The sequence below is a fragment of the Rhopalosiphum padi genome, chromosome 4 (assembly GCF_020882245.1).
Source record: "Rhopalosiphum padi isolate XX-2018 chromosome 4, ASM2088224v1, whole genome shotgun sequence".
In the NCBI taxonomy this organism is placed as follows: Eukaryota; Metazoa; Arthropoda; class Insecta; order Hemiptera; family Aphididae; genus Rhopalosiphum; species Rhopalosiphum padi.
In genome coordinates this window covers 43,131,009-43,156,275 of record NC_083600.1, presented here as the reverse complement: position 1 = coordinate 43,156,275, position 25,267 = coordinate 43,131,009, and the positions used below count along the sequence as shown (strand labels likewise).

At 25.9% G+C, this 25,267-nt stretch overlaps 1 protein-coding gene across 1 annotated transcript in view; it reads right to left on the bottom strand.

Annotated features, from left to right (window-relative positions):
- LOC132930316 (unconventional myosin-XV) overlaps positions 1–19,118 on the bottom strand; it is a 53,332-nt gene extending 34,214 nt beyond the window's left edge. The window contains exons 1-2 of the mRNA XM_060996115.1: positions 18,815–19,118; positions 5,822–5,919 (exon numbers count right to left, since the gene is read on the bottom strand). Of these exons, the coding sequence (XP_060852098.1) occupies positions 5,822–5,887 (66 nt within the window). The 5' untranslated portion in view covers positions 5,888–5,919; positions 18,815–19,118. The remainder of the gene's footprint in view (positions 1–5,821; positions 5,920–18,814) is intronic.
- Positions 19,119–25,267: the final 6,149 nt, after the last annotated feature.

The following is a 25,267-nucleotide window of genomic DNA, read 5'->3' as shown; positions in this document are numbered from 1 at the left end:
GTAGATGGTTTTACACATGATATTATGTACCTATGTAATAATGGTGCAGTAGGTGCATGTGTGCGTAAGTATGTTGTGTGCTAGTCCATGCAACACCCATATATATATAATGAATATGCATTTGTCTTTATGTGTGTGTGTGTGTGTGCGTGCGTGCGTGGGTGGGTGCACACCTGTTAATGAGCGCGATTCTTCAGTTTGTACAACGCGAACGGGAAATAGACCAAGGGTCTCTGAGTGGAAGGGCATCGTGGTGGTTTACGGTTGATGAGTGGGGTGGGGAGAGGATGAAGAGGGGATGTCGAACCCGTATGTCGTTGCAGCGGCAGCAACAGTCAAGGTACGCTGAGCGTGAACGATTAAAAAAATAAAATTAAAAAAACCACGAACATTACAAATGGTTTAAAATCCAATATTATAAAATTCAATACAGCACGTTATGCCGCCGTGCAGTGCAAGCTGCTCTAAATTATAGTTGTTATATCGGCATAATTATCGAAACGATAAAACATATATTATATTAAGTGTGATAAACCCTTAGTCAACACAAGATTAGCAGTCAACATTTAAATAAATCCAAAACATATGGTAGAAGGTTAGGTACTTTAAAATTGGTCATAATTATTATTATTATTTTCAAAGCGTTAGTAGTAAAAAAGTTGAAAAAAAATGTCTAACGAGTACTTATTTATTTTGTATTGCCACTGTAAAAGACGACAGCAAAAAAAAAAAAAAAACAAAAAAATCTTAGCGTTGAAATTAAAGCCCAAACAACATTGAAAGTTGTCTAATAATAATTTTGAAAAACCGGCTTAAAAATTTATTAGAGTGATTAAAATGTTGACCAGTAATGCTAAGTTCATAAGGGTTATTATAATAAAATTATAAAGGGCGGTATATTATACATACATTTCACAATAAAACACACGTTTGAGATCAGTAGAAGATAACTTCATGTAAATCGAATAGATATCGCAATATATTATTTAGCTAAATTGTAATTTTATTTAACTACCTATACACAAGCGTAAGGTATAACTACTAAACCGACTCTGCGGGATAACGCGATCTATACGTAATTACAATGTTATGAGTTCAAGAGATGTTCTGCGATGAGAATCGTGTAGAATATTATAAATTATAATAAACATGAAATTAAATGTCATGGAACTGCGTATATTTTTTCATTAAACTGTTATTAATCGCATAAACAGCGGGCTTAATATTTTATCGTAGTTTAGCGTAGCTAAATTTAATGTGTTTACTAAGATAATTTACATATTTACTTTTATCCAAAAATTAAAAACGTACATGACTATTTTAATAGTAAAATAACTATATATTCAAGAACTGCTTTAATGAGACTACCAAATCTCGTTTGAGTTGATTATTTAAATAAATACTAAGTGTAAATAATTAAATTAATCTTTCAACACCACGGTTCCTCAAATGTATATACAAGCACCAACCAAATAAATAATAATAATATTATTAATATACACGTGTCTGTTCTAATCAAAACGTTTTGCTACTTCCACGTTTAATTATATACTAAAGAGTCAAAAATCTTTATATCTTATTACATAGGTACAAGCGGTACAATAAATCAGTAATATATTGCAATAGTGCTCACATTACGCGGTATTAGACGACTGCGTTGGAATATGATAACGCGTATAAAATATATTAAATTGATATAGTATATAATATATGATATATATGTTTGAAATGTAAAATGTACAAAATATTGAACTAATTTTGATTGGTTTATACGTTTTGTTAATCTTGTTTTAACATTCATACTATATAGTATATAATATAAATGTTTACATTTATTCTCATTTTAACTTAAATATTATAACGAAATAGTAAATACCATAGGTACGTATAATTCTTAATATAGATATTTTATCTGAAAACACGATATATCATGATAAAAAGCTAATACGTAAACAATAATTGAACATTTACCATACTTTGATCCCATCGTGAGATTTAAAATCACTTTAGGAATTATTATAATATTTTATAACATCGGCCGTCTGTAATGGATTAGGTTTGACTGTTCAATATACCAAATACGGAGAATCTACCAAACCTTTGATCAGATCTCATAATAAGTTTTCCCATCAATTTCATTAAAGCTTATTATCGGTTCTCCGCGGTATATTATAAGATATAACGTTCATCGCCTTGCATAATGATTGTCATTTACCGACTATTGACAAACTTACTATATTGTGGTACACCACAAAAAAATTCCTGACAAATTAATCATCCACTCAAACCCTATCTGATCCAAAAGTTATACTTCATAACAATACCTACCAATATTACTCGCTGTCTAAGACTTACTGATCAAGGAACAACTACTTATAACAAAAGTACATTTTAAGGATGCTGTAAAGCAGATTAGTGATTAGAAAACGTGTTGTCTATCTCTTTCCTTAAGTCTATAACAATTCACTGTAGAAACTGTAGATTAATTGTTGAAGACACAATAAAAGTCGTTTATAATATAAATATCATTAAACAATATATATTTTTTTAAATATTATACTACGTTGATAAAATGGTGAATATTGAAGGTCATTACTCATTATCCAATAATACGTACGTTGTACGTAGCCATTTGGCTTTTAAGATATTTAGAAAAATTAAGAGTTTATGGATAATAATAATTAATAACCAAGAATAAATTATTTTTAAAATGTAACAAACATTTTGAAAGTTTGTAAATTATAGAGAATGGCCATTAATAAGTATTAATTGATTAAAAATTTTAATTAAAAATAATATTTAACTTATGAAATACTGAAATTAAATCGTTTTACAATCATAATTTATATACGAGTAAACATTTAATTCTTATATCGTATTTTCAATGTATAATAACATTAATACACAATACTCAAAACCAAAGAGTAAAAGTTATGATTAATAATAGTGCACTGAGATAGTTGCTATAAGTGGTTAATGACTTGAAATTAACTTTACACTCTACAGAAAAAAACATTAGTACACGGCCACTAACCAAATAAGAATACATAAATAAATAAATTCAGTTTCCGAAAGAAAAAAAAGAAGAAACTATTTTGAACAGACCTAATGAATGGCAAATGTAATAATTTTATAAGACAAAAAATTATTTTAAGTTTTTAAATGAATAGATAATAAATTAATAACCTAAGGATAACTATAGGTTTTCATCTAGAATTTAATAAGACGTGATTTACAATTCAGGTTATAGCATTATTTTATAATAATAATAAAAACAATAATAATAATAGAAGCCTTAGAAAAGTATAATGGTGTTAAAAAATTATTAGAACACAAATTAACAATGTCCTATTTAGTCCACGTCAAATGGCCTTTCAAAAACGATTTCTTATCACTTGACATTTTAATAATAAAAATATACCATGGCCTCAAACACTATAATACCCAACCTCTGTTAAAATAATCATTTTAATGTAGAGCACATGTAATGCAATAATATAATATGCGTCTTGGTGAGATTTGCATTTAAATCATTAACCCAATCGACATTTTATATTTTTCGTCTGCGTATATTATTATATTTTATAACATTTGTAAACAGAGCAAAAACAAAACCAATTATCTCTCTATGTATGAAAAATTATAATATTTTGTCATTTCGGTTGAAATTAGGATGAATAAAGTATAAATTTGGATTGTTTTTACGTTAACCATTTTATATATATATATATAAATAGCGATCAGGCTCATTTAATATTTAAAACTATCGGTACGTATTTTTTTCTGTGTATTTAATTATGTTAATTCAGTTCAACTAAAACTGTTACTAGCTAACATGATTACGCGATTGTAGCAATTAAAACATTTAAATTCACGGTTGATCGATTATGGACCTGAAGGTTGAACATGTTGATTAATTTACGCTCGTTTGTTTATGCTTACATATCAAACAGACAATGATCATTATTACATTCAACCTCGACCCACCCTCCTATGCAAAAGGGTCCCCCCTTCCTGTTTTATTTATAAAATGCTCGTTCCTTTATGATAATATAATAATATATTATATTTTGTAAGGGTTAATTGTTGTTATTATCTATAGACTATAACCATTGGTTGGTTTAGTCAGACAAGATTCCCTTTGGAGCTCATTGCACTAACTATAAACGTTGACAGTTAATTAAGGATTATAGAAGACAAGATATTATTATTTACTTTTGTGATAGGCAAATATTTTGCTCATAACATAAATAAAGGGGTTTATATAACTTGATAATATATCCAATTTATAATTTTTTTTAAATATTTAAAAAAATGTAAAGCATTGTTTTATAACACCTTTTATTTTGGTGTAGCTCAATTGCCAGCTTACAATATATGAGTAAATTAAATAATTAATAATTTGTTTTAAGCAGATCAACTATAATACGTATATATAACATTTGAGATATCGAAAATAAAACTTAAAACATATTCTATATTATAGGTAAATGTAAACAGTATATAAACTGAAGAAGAAAGGATAATTATTAAGTACATTTAGTGGGTAACAAAATTATTTTCCGTTGAGTTAACTAAAATAATATTTTATAAGAGGTTCTCAATAATTTCCTGACAAATGTATTGGAAATAAAGGACAAATTTTAACATTTTCTAAATAAGTATTAAACGGAACTAAAATTCATAGTTGTTGACAATCTTTTTGAAAATATAAGTTTCAGCGTTTTAAATAAATATTATAAATTATGATATTTAACTCACAGTAATTATATTTAAATATTGTATTCAAAGAATGGTAAAAATAATTTGCCAGAGTTACAGTAAGGCTATATAGTGTTCGGAATTCTTATTATTTGATAACAATTTATAATAATAACCATTTACCATTAAAATGATGGGCCGTCGTGCCTTGACAATTATTGTCATCCACGCGTAACACCCGGTAAATAATATTTTATGTTTAGGCTTTAATAAAACTATGATTATGTGGAATGAAGTTTTAAGGATAATGTATTATATTGTTGATATTTAAGAAAATATAATACGTTTTCGAGCGAAATCAGAACATTTTTTTTGGTCCAGCAATAACTTATTCTTTAGTCTTTACCTAATGATTTATTGTAAAAAACAACGCTAAACATTGGACGTTAAAAATAAAACAAGAATCTCAGTACCCTTTGTCATTTTATACCACGTTTATAACTCTGTGCATCATTTTTTTTTTATATATGATTTAATCACGTGGTTAGATTATAACTTATAACATATTATGGTCTTAAAAATATATTACTAATAGGTATTCAATATCATCAGGTTAGGCGTTATTATAATATTATCAAAGATCGAATTTAAGATCGGTCTGCGTGAACGCGTTTTTGCCAAGACTCGAGTGTGGCAGACAATGATAATAAGACACGCGTGTTTCTGTAGCGTCCACTCAAATCAGATAAGTAAAGCTATTTATTAAGTTAAGGAATCCGGTGACCATTATCCTCAGCAAGACTCACGATGTACAATTTGTTTTTGAAATGAGACACTCTGCACATATTATATTGCAGCGATACACAATAATGGAGACCACAGTTAAACCTATATATATATATATATGTAGCCATATATAGGTATGCACTACATGATCTCTGTTTGATTATGATAAGGTATATAATATTAACACACGAGTTACTCCCACACGGGCGACGCACAATTACATATACCATTATGTATATAGTTTCAAAGAGACGTCGATGCTTGCATTGTTTCTGCGACGTTCTATATTACCTATATTATTATGTTTGTAATGAAATAATACTCGGGGCCGTACCTTTTGGAGTTCGCTGAGTGTCAGCGTGGGCTGCGCGGTGGACATTGTGACTTGAGTTCCAGTCATGCCATTAACATCTCGAGACTGTTAACCTGAAACTGAAAACAATTTCTATCATTAAATCGCGTAAACGTGAAAAACGCGTATATATACAATTAAAAAAAAATCAAGAACGAAACGACACAAAGAGCGTATTTGAGACAGTAATATAATATTATAAAAGATTAAAACGTCAAGTACCTATATATATATATATATGTCAAACGTATATTAAATTCACTTAGTAAGATACATAGATATGCAATGACATTGATATCAGATTCGCCAATATATATTCTACAACAACACAAAGGATATGTCTAATTCTATCCTTTTTTAATATCTGTGAAACTGTCGAAGTATAATATTATTTTATTCTACTCGAAACGCCTCCCTGCACAATTGTCAATAAACTGTTAAGCCCATAGACAGTTGGACATTTTGGTATTTCGCATAACAAGTCGCCGAGCTGTAATTTATTTACATACAAAATTTGAGTTGCAAATTATTTATCCAAAACGTGTTTTACATATTATTATTTTAAGACTTCTATTCAAATTATCATAATATGAAACAAAAATGACAATTTTTTACTAAAATATACATTGTTATAACTATTGATAAACAAAATACAGTGTGCTCACTGCTCATCCAGTTCTAAACCAAATTTAATTATAATTATTAATTTGAGTTAGAATATTTTAGTGATAAATTATGGTTATGTTTTAACTTAATAGCACACACAGATCAATTATAATTATAAAAATTAATAGTTTTTATTTAGTTAAAAAATATATTTTTTTTTTATGATTTGTTTGAATTTGAAAACAATACATGATTTTAAAAGTAAATAAGTTTACGGGTTTTTATATTTAGAATGTTAAGTATAAATTAACTATAAATTTATCAACGCCACTAATGTTGTTAGTTAATGAATAACAATGAAAACTAAAAATACAATATATTTGAAACTTAAATAAGGTTCTTTAAGCAGAAAATAATATAATTTAATATTAAAAATTCATAAAATCTTGAATATATAGTTCTTCAAAATACTACTCCTTAGAAAATATAAATCTATAAAAACATTAAATGAAAGTGTACGTAGATATATTATTCATATATTTAAATATCATTCAGCCATTTTCAACCCTTTTCTTTCTATTATACACATACAAATAATAAAGGTTGAAAATATACATTGTTACAACATATATTTTATGAATAATTTTATTACTTACTGACACCATATAATATTATATAAAATCGATAAGTTTATGGTAACTGTATGTATAAATAATAAATAATATATTTGTCTAACACATGTAAAAAAAAGTACTAAAAATATTAATTTTGTTATGAAACATACATATTTGTTTATATAAACAATGTTTTCAATTAAAGTTTATATCATTAAATTCAGTTTTTACGACCAAATTTAACCATATAATATATATATATATTTTTTGCCAAAAAAGAGAAAATATTATTTTTGATAGAAAAAAGAAACTATAGTGATTTTCGTAGTAAAAAAATAAGAGCGTATTACTGTATTAATAAGTAAGCACATTAATTAAATATAGGTATATAATATTTACATATTATTCATTCGTACACAGTGTGTTTGAAAATAGTATCGAATGGCGATCATTGAACAAATAATGTGTTTGAAGGGCGAAACGATCCATTTGACTAGAAAAAAAACTTAATTACCTGAAAATATCCAACGATTTAGGCGTGAAAAAAACTTTCTACTGATTATTACTGATAGGTAGGTACATAAAAAAAAATTCAATCATTGGAAAACCAAAAAGAGATGTAAAGTTCAAATTTTACAATTCTATTGCGTCATAAAATACTTATTCAGAATAATTTCTCAGTAATACTTTTACAAGTTACAAGTAAACATAATAGAATTAAAAAAAATAATATTATCTTTGTAATTTACGATTACAAATAAAATACGGTTATTTTAATTGCAAAATACGAAGATTTTTTTTACGTGGAAAAATATCGTTATATATATAGGTATATATATATTTTCTGCAGTAAAATTTAAAACTGAATTCTAACACTTGGTGTTTACTGTTTATAATAATGTTCGATGTTATATGTACCTACGGTTAAATCGAACGAGGTACTCTGTTTTAACAATATAATTTAATTGAAATTAAACGAATGTTTATCGTATCACGTCCTATAACAGCCGCTGATAATAATGCTCTCAAATGCATTTTATCGGAAATACTAGCACGCCAGACTATTGAAGGGACGCAAAAATATTTGAAATTGTTTTTGTAATAAAACACATTCGAAGGATTTACGGGTGTTACTGACTACACGAATCGCAATCGAAAAGAAAAGAAAACATAACGCCTCCGCACAACAATTGTGTGTCAACGCGCTGATTTATGAGTTATTGCAAAATGTCAAAGATTATATATAAATTATTATGAGTTTTAACAGAATTTTCAATCTTGTGAAACGAACGTTCATCGATGTGATGTGCAGCCTACAGTTCATCCTTGCAATTGTGCATTTTTTTTTTATTTTCATCGGTGTTACTGCAACATCGCTGTATCGAAATTTTGTTTCGCACGCACGACGTTTAAAAAAAAAAAAACCAAAAACATAGCTTTTTATCATATCTCGTTATATACACTTATACATGGTATCGAAACACCACAATAGGCCATTAATTTTATTGGTTCCATTCCCTGCAGCTGTTACCTACCATGGCTTCCATCGGATGGGCCAGAATAAAGAATTTGTAAGGGTATAGAGGTACCTACCTATAACGTGTCATTATTTTCTTATTATGATTATAATCATCTGTTACAACTAATTTGATTTTTTTTTTCATCTGATCGAAATATCATTTTAGAAACAGGTACTTCTAAAATAAAATACGATTTATTATTGGGTATTGAAATATATTATATTAGACATTAAAATATTATAATGTAAACATAAAATTTGTTTTTTTGTTTAAAATTTGTAATGAACTATTTCTTAGTATAGTATAATAGTATGCAAATTATTATTAATATTTCAACGAATGAACATTAAATAAGAAAATAATAAAATTCCATAAACGTAAATTTCAATAACCCGTGTTTTCATAAATGAAAAACAAAATTAAATATAATTTAATATTGAAGATATAATAAAAAATTAAATGCAGGTATGTAATTATTAGTCTCAAATATAACGACACACATTTTTCGAAACTGTAATTTAAAAATAATAACGATGTATCTACATACAGATTTATAACGGCATAACAATTTTATTATTATGCAAGTTTCAAATACTTATTATAAAATATTTTTTGTATGGATATTTATAGTATAATATTATACATCAAGTATGTTAAAATGCAATTACAATTAAAAATAAAAATTAATAGAATCATAACAAAAATCAAAAAACGTTCTCGATTTATTTAAAAGACTGAATTTTTCTTTCAATAAAACGTAATTTAAAAAATTAATGAAAATAAGACTTTAAATTAAAAACAAATATAACTCAAAAGAATTTACAAAAACTTTTACGCATCTACAATAAGCCTCGGGGCAGTAAAAACTAGAAAGTAAAAGCCAATAAAAGAAAGAAACAGCGGTCAAAAAAAAAAACGCATACACTCCACCAATGTACTTGAGAAATTTCTCCCTTTCGATTTTAGAATAATTGCTGGTTTGGCGAGGCTGGCACACCACGCGGTGGCTGCATAGATACACTCACGAACATTAATAAACAAGGTTAGTAGGCTCGGGCACCGACGAGAGAGCAGCAGCGTGCACTTGTGGAACCGGTTTTTTATTTTATTTATTATTATTATTTTTTATATACTTATCAATAGCGACATTCCTTTCACGAGGAGTGTAAAAATATTATAAGAATTTCCAACCTTCATCGTCGACTCGTACTGGCACTTGGGACATCTCCGAACCGTTATACGCTAGACACTCGTAGTTGCGGCTTCTGCATAGTAATATGGCGACAGAGCGTTTAATGATTATTAATATACGAATCACCGAATATAGTTAGTACCCTATATACGTAAAATTACATTATTATATCCGAATCGTTCGAATTCCGTTACGTACGTACATACCTATATTATATTGTACAGGATGTTTAAAAACCCGACGCGGCCTTAACCTTGATAAGGATAGGTAAACCGCAATAGTGTTTACGAGTTATTGGAGATGTAGAAATACAATTATAAAAATAACAACTATCAAAGACTTCTTTCTTCTGGTGAGAGAAACTTTGTTGATGCAAAAACTAACTATAATATAATATTATATTTAATTTAAGAACACCGATATAATATAGAGTGATTCTTTTATAACATGAACTGATTTCCCCGTTAAATTTTTGTTTTTTAAAAATGTATATTTAGGTATATAACTTGGATTACCAACCCACTTATAGATTACAACACGGTTTTTTTGAGAAAAAAATCTTACTATTTTACTAGACTATAATTATATATTGTTTGTGTATTGCGTAAATATGTAACTAAGTACCACCTTTATAACACGATTGTAAAAAAAATAGCGGTCACATAAATATCAAAGTAAAATTAGAACTATATTACATTTATTTTATTTAAAATATTTTTTCATTTTTAACTATAAGTCCATTGCCAAATGAAAACAATGTATTTTTCATGCACACAAGGTAGGACTATTTTTAAAATAAATTAATCTTAAAATATTTGTTATAAATTATATTATGTGTATCGGTATACACACATAATAATATGTTGTTTAGAAATATTTTCAAGTTTCAAGGGCGTTATAACACGTATAATGCAGCAATCTAATACTGTAGGTCTGTAGAACCAATTCTCCTTAAAGTAATGCAATAATACATACAATATAAAATATGTTAACGAAAGCAATTCTCTAGTATATATAATGTATATGAACTGTATAAAATTATATGGTTACCTATCGGACCAAAAAACGCGGTTTACCTACATAAAAATCAATGTGTAATCAAATAAAAATAAATAAACGCTTGCCAGTCAAATGATAATAATTATTACATAGGAACTATACTGTTTTACCTGTATACCATGTAAAATTACTATAAAAAAATAAGAACGTTTTTCAAAATCGATTTTACAAAATATTTTAATTATTGCATTATGTCAATATACAATTTAAAAGAAAAAATATAATCTTATTATATTCAATACTTTAACACGCTGTACTTAGATGCAAATAATATCAGGTATTACGTATTGAATTTATTTTATATTTTTCTAAACTCTAGTTATTTTTTATAACATGCAATTTGCATTCAGTGAAAATCTATATATTAATTTTTTGAATAATTACTAATGTTACAATTACTTGTACGTAGTACATAGCTATATAGTATGAAACTTATTATGCAAGGACATGAATATTGTACGGTTAATACGAACATAAGACTTAAGATTATATACAGTCAATATTTTACTATATAATATATATATATATATATATATATATACGTATATATATTTAAACTGCATATAAAATATTTCACCTAATAATTATCATTTTAAAATGAAATATCTATTGTGACTTAAATTCTGTTCACATGTTTTAGAAATATAATTGCCTATTACAACTATAAAACATTAAAAAATACTATAAACCTTAAATAGGTTACAACCAACGACCAACGATACATCACTATTTCTATCGAGAAATCTGTATCGTAGTCATAAATAAACTATGTAAAATACTAAAATGTAACAATCATAATACAGGGTATACCTATAGTAATTCCGCATTCAATTTATCAAATTATGATATCAACATAATATAAAAGATATTGGTTACAATTTACGTTTACTACTATTTTAAAGGTATCATTGTCATTTGTCAAATTTCCTTATAACAATATTGACAACGGTCAATAACAAAAAAGTTTAACTTATTTTTAAAAAAAATAGTAGAAGATATTAATAAATAACTGTAAAATGTTAATTATGTTTTTAATTTAAATTTATTTTATTTGTTTATATTTATGTATATTTTTAAAATAACAAATAACAAAATAGCCTAAAGTGTACATTGTGTATAGGTCTCTAAAAACATGTTTTGGACTATTATACATAACAAGACTTATTTTAAAATATTTATAAGTGTTATGCAAGTACCTATAATGAAACATGTAATTCAGATGAAATAACATTCAAAATAATGGAACGAATTTCGGAAAATTACAAATTAATCATCTATTATAATTTATGAAAATTAATGTGTGAGCAATTTGTTAGCAGTTAGCACTAAATGAAAGTTACATTTTTATTACATATTACTCGTATAACATTTTTAATTTCTTCTTGAAGTGTTTGCAATGCGTAAACCAATAATTTTGGCATAAATTAAAATAGTTCTATATTCTAATGGAATAATTTAGTTACACTTTGTGAAGACATTTTCTAAAAAAAATTAAAATCAAATCAATACTTTAACATTTTATGCGAGTAAAACTTGATACATATAGTAAGGTTTACTTAGGTAGGTATATTAAACTACATATTTGTTTAATATACCTAGTTTTAGATATTTTATTTGTAGAAAGTAATAAATGTGGGTTTATTTTATTTATTAAAACTACTTCGTTTTTTATTGTCACACTAAAATTAGTATGCTATTTCATATTTCCCAGCTATTATGCTTAATAAATCACACGATTATTAGTTGGCTGAAAATTAAATATATACTACTATAGTATTATATTACACCATATTATTATCTTATACAATCATGATATTAAAACCCGATTATAGTTTAAAAACTTTTATTTAATTTCTGTATCGAATCGACTATGATAATATTTTAATTTGTATTTATATAATAATAGTCTATAGTTGTATAAATGAATAGTAATAGTATCAAATAAATATCAAGATAAAAATTTACAGTTTAGATCAAATGCATTGAAGATTTTTCATTGACATTTACTTAAAATTAATAATGCTATACATTTTCGGAATTTACTCAAAATTATTTCATCAAGAAATGTATAATGAAATATGTATAAGACAAAGTAAACGAAATTAATTAATACTATCTTATAATTTATTAAATGATATTTATATACCATAATATATTATGGTAGGTATTATTTTATGAAAGTGTGAACACTTTCAGGAACAGGAAATCACTAATGAGGAAGGATTAACTTAAATGTTTAATTCGTTACTTTATAATTACACACATATTAAGTTCGAAACAATCAAATTAGGGAAAATTAGTAACTATTAAAACTATGAGTACTTTCAGAAAAAGTCGCATAATGCTGTGATGTATATATACTTCATCAATTATATTACTTATAAATCATACTAAGTCAAGATTTTACTCAATATAATACTTCCATTTAATAAATAAATTAATAATTAAATTTAATGTAATATTTATATGACAATATAAATTGAAATTTTTCGAGTTTTCATTCGTTATTGACGGAAATACGAATAACAATATATTATTTTACTATACTAAGTGAAACAGATGTATTTCGTATGATTATTACATAGTACAGCAGTGTACAAATCATTTGTAAATGACTCATCCGTATTACAGCTAAAGACGATGGTCAATACAGGATGATTCACCAAATATTCTCACCCCTACTTTCTTTTAATAATTTATTTATTCGAATTATGATTTTAAAAAGCACCCTATGACGATACCACCTATTCTTATAATTAAAATCATTCTTTTTATGTGAAAAGTCTTCTATTTTTTGAAAAATATCGATGTATCAAATTCCAAATTGAAATGAATATAGTTTTAATTCTAGGTCGATGAGACTAGGTTTGAAATATAATAATGTGGGCTATATTTATGATAGAATTACGAATATTATATTAATTTATATTTTACTATTAACATAGTATAATTTGTAAAAATAATCTAATTATATTTCTAATTACATCTACTAGATTAAATATTGCATATATTTTATATTTTTAAGGACTTCTACTGAGTGTTACATTTTAATAACTCAGAAACTAGGTGCACATTTGAAAATAATATGTTTTATCACCAAGAACACGCAAATTGTATACAAAATCTAAGTATTTAAAAATATGGTCCTTAAATATAGTTTAACTATTCAAAATGTTAGAATTTGAAAATAATAATTACTAAAAGAAAAATTGAGTTGAGCATGCTTAGCCAGTGAATCATTCTGTATATATTATATACCTAGGTAATACAATAGGTATATTATAATCATGTTATTAATATATACGACAATAATATTATAATTTAAAACTTTAATTTTTGTTTGCCACGCGTAAAATATGCGTATCTAACTGTTAACATTTGTATGTGTATATTATACATAGGTCATACAAAATATTTAGCGGTGTGGTTCGTAAAGATAGTTTTACAATAGGACGCGTCGCATACCATTAGATTAACATTTTACACGTTCACTAATTAATGTATTTGTCGTGATCAGCTTAGTAGATAGCATAGATTGCTACAACATGGATATTGTAGATAAGCTTCAATGGCATGAAGGCATTTCCTTATAGTACCTAAAAATATGGGTACTATTAAACTATTACCGGGTGTCCGGGTTCCATGTAGACCGTGGGGTGTGTTAAATTGAGAAATCTGATGACCATTATTATTTGCTACAAAATGTAGTTAACACACTACACATCACTAAGTATTAATCAAATGAAAAAATCGTAAATAAAAATTATTTTAGACATCTATATTTAGAAATTATAAAACTTGAAATCGAAAATAAATAATTTAAAAAAAGAAACCATCACCAGACCTACACGATTTACAATTAATATAGTGCGATAATGTAATAGTACTTTAATTCATCTGGTAAATAAATAAATTAAAATATCACTGCGATAGCGGTAAAAATTTAATTTGTATGAAAACTCAATGAATCCGTTTGTCGATATATAGATAATTTAAATGTGAATCAGTGGACTCACGCCAATCTTATAGACTGATTTTATTGTGTATTGAATTGTAGTGATACGAAATACTGTAAAAATCAGTGGATAAACCTTTACAGTACGAATACGCTTTCTCGGTGCATAAGCCGACTGGTGGATAAATTAGAATACCGTAGAAAAATTTCGGTCACACGTTTTCCGCTCGATGAATCCGTTCAACGTCCGGATCCAGATGATTTGACATTTATATACGTCGTCACTCGTCGTTATTATTTTTGACTAGAAGAATCAGTGGACTAACGCCAATCGTAAAGACTGATTTTGCGGTGTATTGAATTCCGACGAGAAAAAATTCGATTACTATTTACTACACCTACATATTATATTATAAATACTCCTGTCTACCTATAGTCTATACCCATATAATGTTTTATGATATGCAGCTTGGAGACGTCGTCGGCGTCCATACGGAATTCCGCCGAAGACGAACGGATTACGATCGTGTATAGTTAATACGTGCGTACTCGCGCGGAAGCTCGGCAGCCAACAATCTACAACGAAATAAAATGAAAACCGGGCGGAAAACGAATGATGAGAAAAAAAAAGTCGTAATCAAACACAGGACTGTGCGATATTTTTTCATCGGAATAATGGTGACCCATCAGTCTTCAGTGCTTCCTATATCGCCGGTCAGTGTTTCGCGCATGCATTATTGTCAACAATGTCCGGTATGCATTTTTTTTATTTTTATTATATTATGCACTTGACCTACGCCTATATTACTGCTATACGCTGGCGACGGCGACGTGCCCGTCCGTCAATGACGATGAATAATATCGTCTGATCGAGGACGGCAGCACGGAAACACAAGAAACGATACAGAGTCCAATGCACTATACCACCACAGCCTTACCTACCTAATAATAATAAGTAATTGTAATTCGGAACACGAGCATTACGGGATCGCATGTGCCCATTGTGCACCGCAACGTGTATATTGTAGGTACACACAAACAATCGAGCACGTACAAAAAGGCGCGTTCTTCCCTAAAGGTATATACTATATAATATTATTATTATTATAACCTATGTATGGTGGATGAGCGGCGGCCCCGCGAGCGGTTTATAATAATTGGGAGTCAGGTGAATTAATGTTCGGTAATGACCAAACGACCTAAATCAATCGCACAGAATGCGACACTCAACCGTTCGTCAAATACGCGTTGTTAATTCAATCTAACTATCATAGTGCCAAGCGGTTCGGGACAGTACGTAATTAAACGCTAAACGGTTACCAAAGAATTATTATAAAAATGAAAAATAAAACAGTACTGTACCTCTACACAAAACGAAATGCCATTCCCATATTATAATACTATTAATATTGGTATTAACAAGAATAATAATTACAATAATTAATATACTCGTGTATCGAAAGAGTCGCGAACTTGCGACGCAGAACTACTCATTAATCCAATTGTATTATAGTCGTATATATTTATAACACATTATAAATTGAACCATATCTTGATCTATACTCTATAGTAAAAGTTTTCAAAACCAGGACGAATTCCATTTCGCCGTTTCCGTAAAACAAATTATATTTTATTCCCACCGCAGTCATGTACACAATGTTCACATTTACAACTAATGTTATCAATTTATATCATGTTCATATTTTCTCTCATATTATAACATAATAATATACAATATACCTTCTTCGAAATAGATTATTTCAATATTATATGTAGTTCAAATATATTTTTACGAGACTAGTAAAATAAACTATAGGTATCCAACTAAATTATTATTATTAATTTTATTTCGCAAATAACTTTTGTTAATGGCTTATACAATTACAATTACCCAACGGTTAATATACTTTAGCTCACGCAATTTAATTGTTATAATCATTAAAATCGAAGAGTGTACCGTGTACGCCATCAATATTCTTTGCAGTTGTATCGAAAAGGTTAGGTTACAATAATTAAATACATATTTATCGATATTAAATAACTATATTCAAAAAGTATGCTATGAAATATTCAAATATATTATACTAATTTGTATTAATTATTACGACTAACAATGAATGATAAATGTAATAGGTACTTAATATTATTACATACAATATATATACATACATAATTTTTAATTGATATACTACCTAGCTACATTTTAAAACTCAGTAGAGAGTTAAAATATTATATTGAATAATAATTGCACTATGCAATTCTAATACATGTAACTATAAACCTTTGGGTGTGTTGAATCTTTATTAAAAATGTACACCATAAATAATTAATACTAAGAAAGTACCAATCAATAATGTTTACGTAAAATAGAAAATTTCATGTTTAGAGTAAAGTTAATGTTAATTTAATTACATTTATAATATTATATTATGAAAATAGATTATACATGCCTCCTACACCTAAGTTAACTTTAATGTATTTGTAAATTCAAACGACAACAAAATAAAATTAATTTTAAAAGTTATAACAAGTGTATGGTAATGAGAATTTCATGAATAAGACAGTTGTTTACTTACAAAATATTTAGTCGATCAAGGTCAATTATTATGGTATAAGTATGTTTTTGAGTTGTTTAATTTATACAATAGCATTTCTTCTAAATCAGGATTATAACATTTAATTAATGAAACATAACATAATATTTTTATTTGAGACTACAATAATAATTTTGAGAATCTATTAAGAACTATTTTAAAATATAATTAATTTTTATTTCAAAGTTCACAAATTTCTCACGTACCTGTGCTTGATAAATTATTTATATTAATCTGTATGGATAAAAATTTCTTTTTACATTATCTTGATTATATTTATTAACTATCAATTATTGTTAACATAAAATATATTTATCATAGGTATTTTAATCTAAAATTAATTAACCATAATTTATTACAATATAATTTTTAATTTATTGCTATTAAAAAGGCATTTATTCGTAACTACTATTAAGCTATCTAATATTTTCCTGCGTATTTTACAATTATTTATTTTATATTAAACTTTAAAACATAGTTTTGGGAATCGTTTATTTATTTAAATAAAACTGATTTAATATAAAATTATTGTTCATAAATTAATTATCTAGTCGTTTAATATTATAATTTTTAATATACATCGGCATTTAAATATTACGTATTTAAGTATTTTACCTTTTAATTTGGTGAGAATTGAAAAAAATATTGATTCTACACGCCTAAAAACAATAAGTTTCAAACAACAATTTATTAAAGATAGAATATTTTGGCCTAATTGTGATTTTTATACAAAATAGGCAAGATAAAACTAAAATAAAATAAAAACTGATTACATTTAATCAATAAAAGTTAATCCTCTTTTAACTGAAGAAGAACCTAAGAAAAAGTAAGATACTTAGTAATTTATTGAGGCGTTTTTAAACTTAAAAACAATCAAAACTCCTCCCCGATTCTCAAACTCTTAAACCATTTTTTATACGTATACCGCGAAAAAATTAATAGATTGACAGATATAACTAAAATTATTATTTTTTAAATGTCAATGATAATTTATCACAACAAAAAACACTGTGTGCACGGTGTTCGTGACCGCGCATTAAAATCTTTAGTAGGTACCTATGTACCTATGCACCCGCTCTAGAATCGAGTTTTTTTCGTAACCGCGAGAGTGAACAAAAACGTTTTATTAATGTTTATTAACAACTATTTATGTCGTATTCGTTTTCAGAACTCTAGATAAAATACAACCAGAGTTAGGTTCTATTCGCAGTTTCAATGTAGTAGGTTATAGCCTAAGAGTTATATCAAAGAACAAAGTAATATTAAAAGTAACATTTTCCAGATTGTAAATGCTAATGGGGACATAGGTATTTGATTTAGAAAAAGGTTTTCAGATTATTGTCGTATTTCGTCAAAAATAATCTGATCGGTGAATATAATATAATATATCGCGCAACGTAAAAAAAAATAAAAAAATCTTTTTATCCAGACTCACCTGTTGAATATATAATATATTGTCACCTGCGGTTCCCGGCAACTCGAATGGTATGCATCACACTCACTATATATTACCGTACTACACTAAACTAACGGAACGAAAATAAACAATAAATAACACTTAAGAGAAAACATTCAATAAACAAAATCGGTAATCATGAAATATATTTTCGACTATATTCTCATACGAACGCACTACGCGTATACATTGGCCGCAAGAATCGACTTATGCCTGACTGGGCAGTGTTATTGTTTTGGATCTGGTGTAGCGTGGCAGTATCACGTTGATAGCTGCTGCTGCTCACCATACCTGTTTAATCCTACCTACCTGTCCGACCCGAGTGAGATCGTTTCACGTAGACTCCCACAGTGCAGCCAACGGAATCGCTACAGACGAAAGATAGCCGATAATAATATTATAATACCTGGTATTTAACATACAAAATAGCAACTTAAAAAAGTGCAATTTTCTCATAACAATCGAAAATAATATGCACATTGTGTTGTCTATTTATAATTATTATATTATTTATTTATTTTAATGTCATAATATCTTTTGTAATTTGTCTCACTTTTTTTTTTATTAAAAATTAAAAAATACCTAACCTAAGTACTTCTATGGTAATGTTGTATCTATTTAATCATGTTGTATTCGTATAGTATCTATAATCAAAAGATATTCAATTGATCGATTACAAATAAAAATAATATTAAGTTTTTTTTTCAACTTGCTAGTAAATAATATCATGTCAGGTAAATAAATATTATGTTTTGAGTAAGATTATTTCCAACTACGTAATACTTTTAAAATGAAATGTTTTAATTAATTGACAGTTTGACACTCATTTGTATTTTTAAAAAACATTATAAATTTATAATATAGTGATTTTAAAGTCCACGTTCTTTATTAATAAAAACAAAGACTGTGGAATATTTTGAATCCTTAAAAAATAATATTTGATTTAATTTTTAGTAATTTAATAATAAATTAAAAAATAACATGACTTTAAAGAAACTTATATAAATAAATACTATTGTACCAATGTGGCTAAGTCTATATAGTAAAAAGTTGTGACTACAGAAAACTCATACATTTATATTTTTTTAGATAGGTGCCTATTATTGTGCACGTTTTAAAATATATTTATTGAAAAAAAAAATAATAATAATAAAGTCAAGAATGATTCCCTCAATAAGTGTTTAATAAACACATTTGTATATGTCTAATTATATTTGTTAATAATTGCTAGTAAAATACCTATGCATATAAGCACATAATATTATGTTATACTAAATATATATTTTTAATAATATGGTATTTAGTATTTACCTATACAAGATATTTTTACATTTTTCGTACAATCGGATTCCATTTATTTTCTACATTCTATTGTTGCTGTTTTTTTTAACATAATTCAAAATTGGCGTTCATAAATAAAATATAATAAAAAAATGTATTAATGTAATCATAATTAAACTAATAAAAAATTAAACAAAACAAAAGTATAATTGTACAACTCAAGTTTTTATATTTTGAAGAAAATAATTATTAAATAATTTACGCTATTTTGATGCGCCAAATGTACACTTAGACATATCATAGTAATTAGTATTATTGAATAACACAATTTAAAAATACATTAATTATAACGGATACTTTCGTTGAAGTCTCCGCAATAATTTATTGAAATATTCATAATAAATAATAATGTTATTACGGTTGTGAGTTATTTTCATACAATTTGAACATCACATGATAATTTAAATAGGGATTATAAAATCTTATGTAATTAAAATAAATAGTGCAAAAATAATTATTTCTAAGAACATTATATGCTTCCAATCTCAAACATACAATATCTATTTTGCCAATATTTGCATTTATGTATAATACCTACTATATTTTAACCGTAAACCGTCCCATAAATACCATAATAGGTTAGTTATAAATTATAATTATAGGCACTTGTTATGTAATATTATTAATAAATTCCAAAATGCTATTGTAAAATTAATTTATACCGTGTGATAATTATGACTGTATTATTGGATTTTTGTTTTTTTTGTAACTATAACTGCATGATATAAAAAAAACTTGTGTTGAATAATTGCCAAGCTTTTTGACCAAGAAACAAAAAATGTTTTCACAGCATATATTATATAAAACTATATTTACTTATTTATTAAAATATATAATAAGAAACAAAATCAGTAAAAATGTATAATGAACAACAAAGAAAAAATAAAATATGTATAATGAATTAATTATATAGAGTAAGTTGATTAGATAAGTTGGACAAGTATTGATAATTCTTATCATTCTTACAAGTGGCTCATTATAAATATAGTCTGTGTTACAAGAAGAAATATAAAATCAATAGTTATTAGTGTTATTAAATATAATAGTTTAAATAATATTTTTGAAACAGATGCAAAACGGAAGATTTGGGAAATCAATTTTACCTAAGAGTAAATTAGAAAAAAAAATTAAACTCACTTGTATTTTCCTATTAGTCATAACAACGATAATTGAGGAACATCATAAAGGACTGGAAATAATGCTGCTAGTGTATTGAAATGTACTTGTGGTATACCCTAACCAACTCATAATCGTTTTTTCGTGTATTCATTGGATTTAAATTTAATACATTCACGACCTTCACTTACGTGACCCATTATTTGATACCTAATTTACAATAGAGTACAAAGTGGTACTCATTTGCTTGCCTTTTTTTTTTAAAATTTATCTGTAAATAGTTACCTTACATTACGAATTTTTGATATAATAACTATATATAATAATTGACTGGGAACAATAAATTTACTTGAGAAAAAGCCTTCGCTTTAAGGCACTTTTATATGACATAAATAAATCGGGTTTGGTGAATTAAATAAACGATTAAATAAACGTTGATACAATAATTTTTTGTAATAAGTTATTTCTAATAAATTATTGACCCAAAGCTATAAAGCCCTTTATTTATGTCACAATTCATTTAAATGTATTAAAAACTTATAACATTCCCCCTTTCATTGAAATTCTTGGGCACACAGCTGTATATTCTAATAAATCTAGTAATTTTCAGTTACCTAGTTATTAATTTGTTACTTAATATAAATGTTACACTTCCACAATATTTTAAAATCCTAATACGTTTACTATTATAATATGTATTATTATTTTATTAAATTTCTTACCTAACCATATTTTAGTGTAAATAAATATACTCTAGTTCACATAGATTGTGTATTGTTTTAAATATAGTAATTATATTGACATAAAACATCATTAATAATAAAAATGTTTTTTATTTATCATTATATCCATCCACAATAATAGATTTATTCATCTTAAGTAGATATAGTAAAATCTTCAGAAGTTTTTAAAGTATTAATATTGATGAATTTGTGACATGGATAAACACTGAGTCTTAAGCTTATTAGATTCAGTATAACATTAATAATAATGAAAAATATTTGTTTAAAAATAACTAGATAATTTATAATTAGAGCAACATTATTCTTAGGCTAAAGCTTTTCCATAATAAAATAAGTTTGTATGAAATAGCATAATAGTTTAATCTTATACTTTGTATCATTCTATGGTTTCGATGGTCAATAAGAAAAACATAACATATGTTCTTGTTCGAGCTGTCATGTACCAAATTTTTAATTTAAAAATATACTAGTTTATGTATTTTAACGTTATGATAATGTAAAATAAATCGAGAAATTTATGGGTAGATAATAAAATATTTTATTTAATATAAATACATTTTCTTATGTCAATCATTATATTGTATCGAGAAATAAATAAAACAATTAATAAGATAATATAACTAATACAATATTATACAATATTTAAATATGGGAATTTTAAAAATGTAATGTAAATTTTATACTAAAATGTGTTAAAATCCAAAAAGTTTCTTTAGTTTATAAGGAAATCACTAAAAACGATAAATTTAATTCTAAAATCAATAATATTTATTTTATTTAAATTGGTTTGAAGCTTCGTGGCTTGTATATAAAAGCTTTGCTTAAAATATTTCTTTAGGATTTGAATAATAAACACTATTAAATGTAAAAAAAAAATAAACACCTCAGTTCTAATAAAACCCAATTAAGTGACGTCATAGAATACATGGACTGATTACATAAAGGTTTAAAAAAAAAAAAATTATATTTTCGAAACGCGTTATTTTTCCAACTTTATATGTATAAAGAATAATTTGAACAAAATATAAATACTTTTTTTTATTGATATAACAGCAGTAAAATCCATTTATTTTAACGGTTAATAAGATTTTGACAATATAAATATTATTGATAATAAATTGAAATTTTTATAATATTATAAATTTTTAAACAAAAATGTTTACTTTTGATGTACGAAAAGTACAGCTTTTGTAGAATGCGTACCAAAATTTAACCTAATGACCAACTAAACTAAACATTTAATTATAAAGAGTATACATTTTGTGATTCAATATACTTTTATATTAAGGATTATAATCTTTTGTTAATTGAAAATAAAAAAATCATGAACTTTCTCATTGTTTTAAATTTTGGTGTTGCCTAATCTCAATATTGAATAATTGATAATAGGTATATATTAACTTGATTTTCTCCATAGTAAAATACTTTTATATTTCTATTTTAAGTACCATTAGATTAATTTATTGTTGACTTTTCACTGTTTGAAAACAATAAGGTGATTAGGATTTGATTTTGACTATAATATTTCATAACACTATATTTTTAATACACTTAATATTTTACTTATTAATGTATTTTTAATTAAATTATTCACATAGTTAACATAGTATTTATCATTGTTCTACTTACAATGATAGTATAAGTTATAATAGTTATATTGTTTAATGTTGGTAGGTTATATATGTACTTAATGTATATTAATAAATTTCACTGAGAGACATTAATTGTAGTACACATTTAAAATAGATAGGTACCTACTACAAAAAAATATACAGTTGTAATAGGATTATTTATTTATTGAAATATTATACGGATTTGGACCCAAATACATGAATTAATTTAATACATAGCATTTCAAAAATATTTTTAAGCAAATACCACTGATTAATTTAATAAAACAAATAAAGTATAAATAATATTAATATTATAGGTAAATAAATTATGCAGAAAAAAATTATTGGAAACATAATTTTTTAAAAAAGTGAAAAGAAATATAACAAAACGGATCGATATTATAATTATTTACAGAGTTCATGGATCTGAAGAGTAGAGTGTTAATAGCATAATTAGTAGTATGAAATTGTAAATAAAATAGATTTGTTGATCGGGTGTGAGCCGAAGAAATGTTGAGCCGAAAGCGTAAGAACTTATTTTGAACTTACTCAAATATCCGAAATATTAAGCGCGTGTAAGAGGTCATAATTATATACTATGTTATTATTCAGCTACTCGTAGTTTCCTAAAGATAAAGAGCTTGTGATGCAGCTGGTGTATTATCACTAAAAAAGTTTGGCATTTTAAAAATAAAACCAATATAAGTAGCCAATATATTTGTTTTTGGATACATTCCAATTGCTTAATACTACGTTTTAAGCAAAGATTTCATATACCTAACTAAGCTGTACTCAAGTAGTCAAGTACAACTTCAATATAATAATGTATTTTAAAGCACCAAAAAATAACATTATATAAAATTTAAAGCTGCGCATTATACTAGATCTGCCAAAAGCACTGAAAGGTTCTGCTGAAAATTATATTGATGAAAATACGAAAGGATATTCATATAATATATTATAAAAAAATAGGGTTCTACAAAACGCCAATATTTTTATTTTTTTTTAAAAAGTTTAACTGAATGAACAATATAAATATATAATACACCATCAAGAACTGAGTAGCCACTTATTTTCGGTTTTTGAGATCTATAAAATTACTTAACTTAATTTTTTTAATGTTTGAGTTGCATATAACTATATGAGTAGCTCAGTCACACCACGATCAAGGTAATTTAAACAATAATTATGCAAGTAAACGAGTCAATACTAGAATTATTTTTACACAAATTACAAGCTGTAAAAAATTATGCGGCTGTACTATATTTTTATGTCTGGTGTTAAAATTTAATTTATTGTATTTCATAGTGAATAGTGATAATATGATACAATGAATAATTCACTATGAACTAAAAACTATAAATAATAGAAAAGATAAAGGTATGATTATTTTACACCGAATTTGTAAAATTGGAGATTTCATTAAATCGGTAATTTTGATATAAAATTCACGGAATTAGCAAAATTTCATTGCTGATTTCATAAATTTAAGCAAACTTTTTTCAACTAAATGGATAAATTCAGCAATAAATTATTCAATGACGCTGTTTAATACATGGCGCGATTGGCACGTAGGAGTATATCACATTAGGTAGGTATAGGCATTATACCGAGCACAC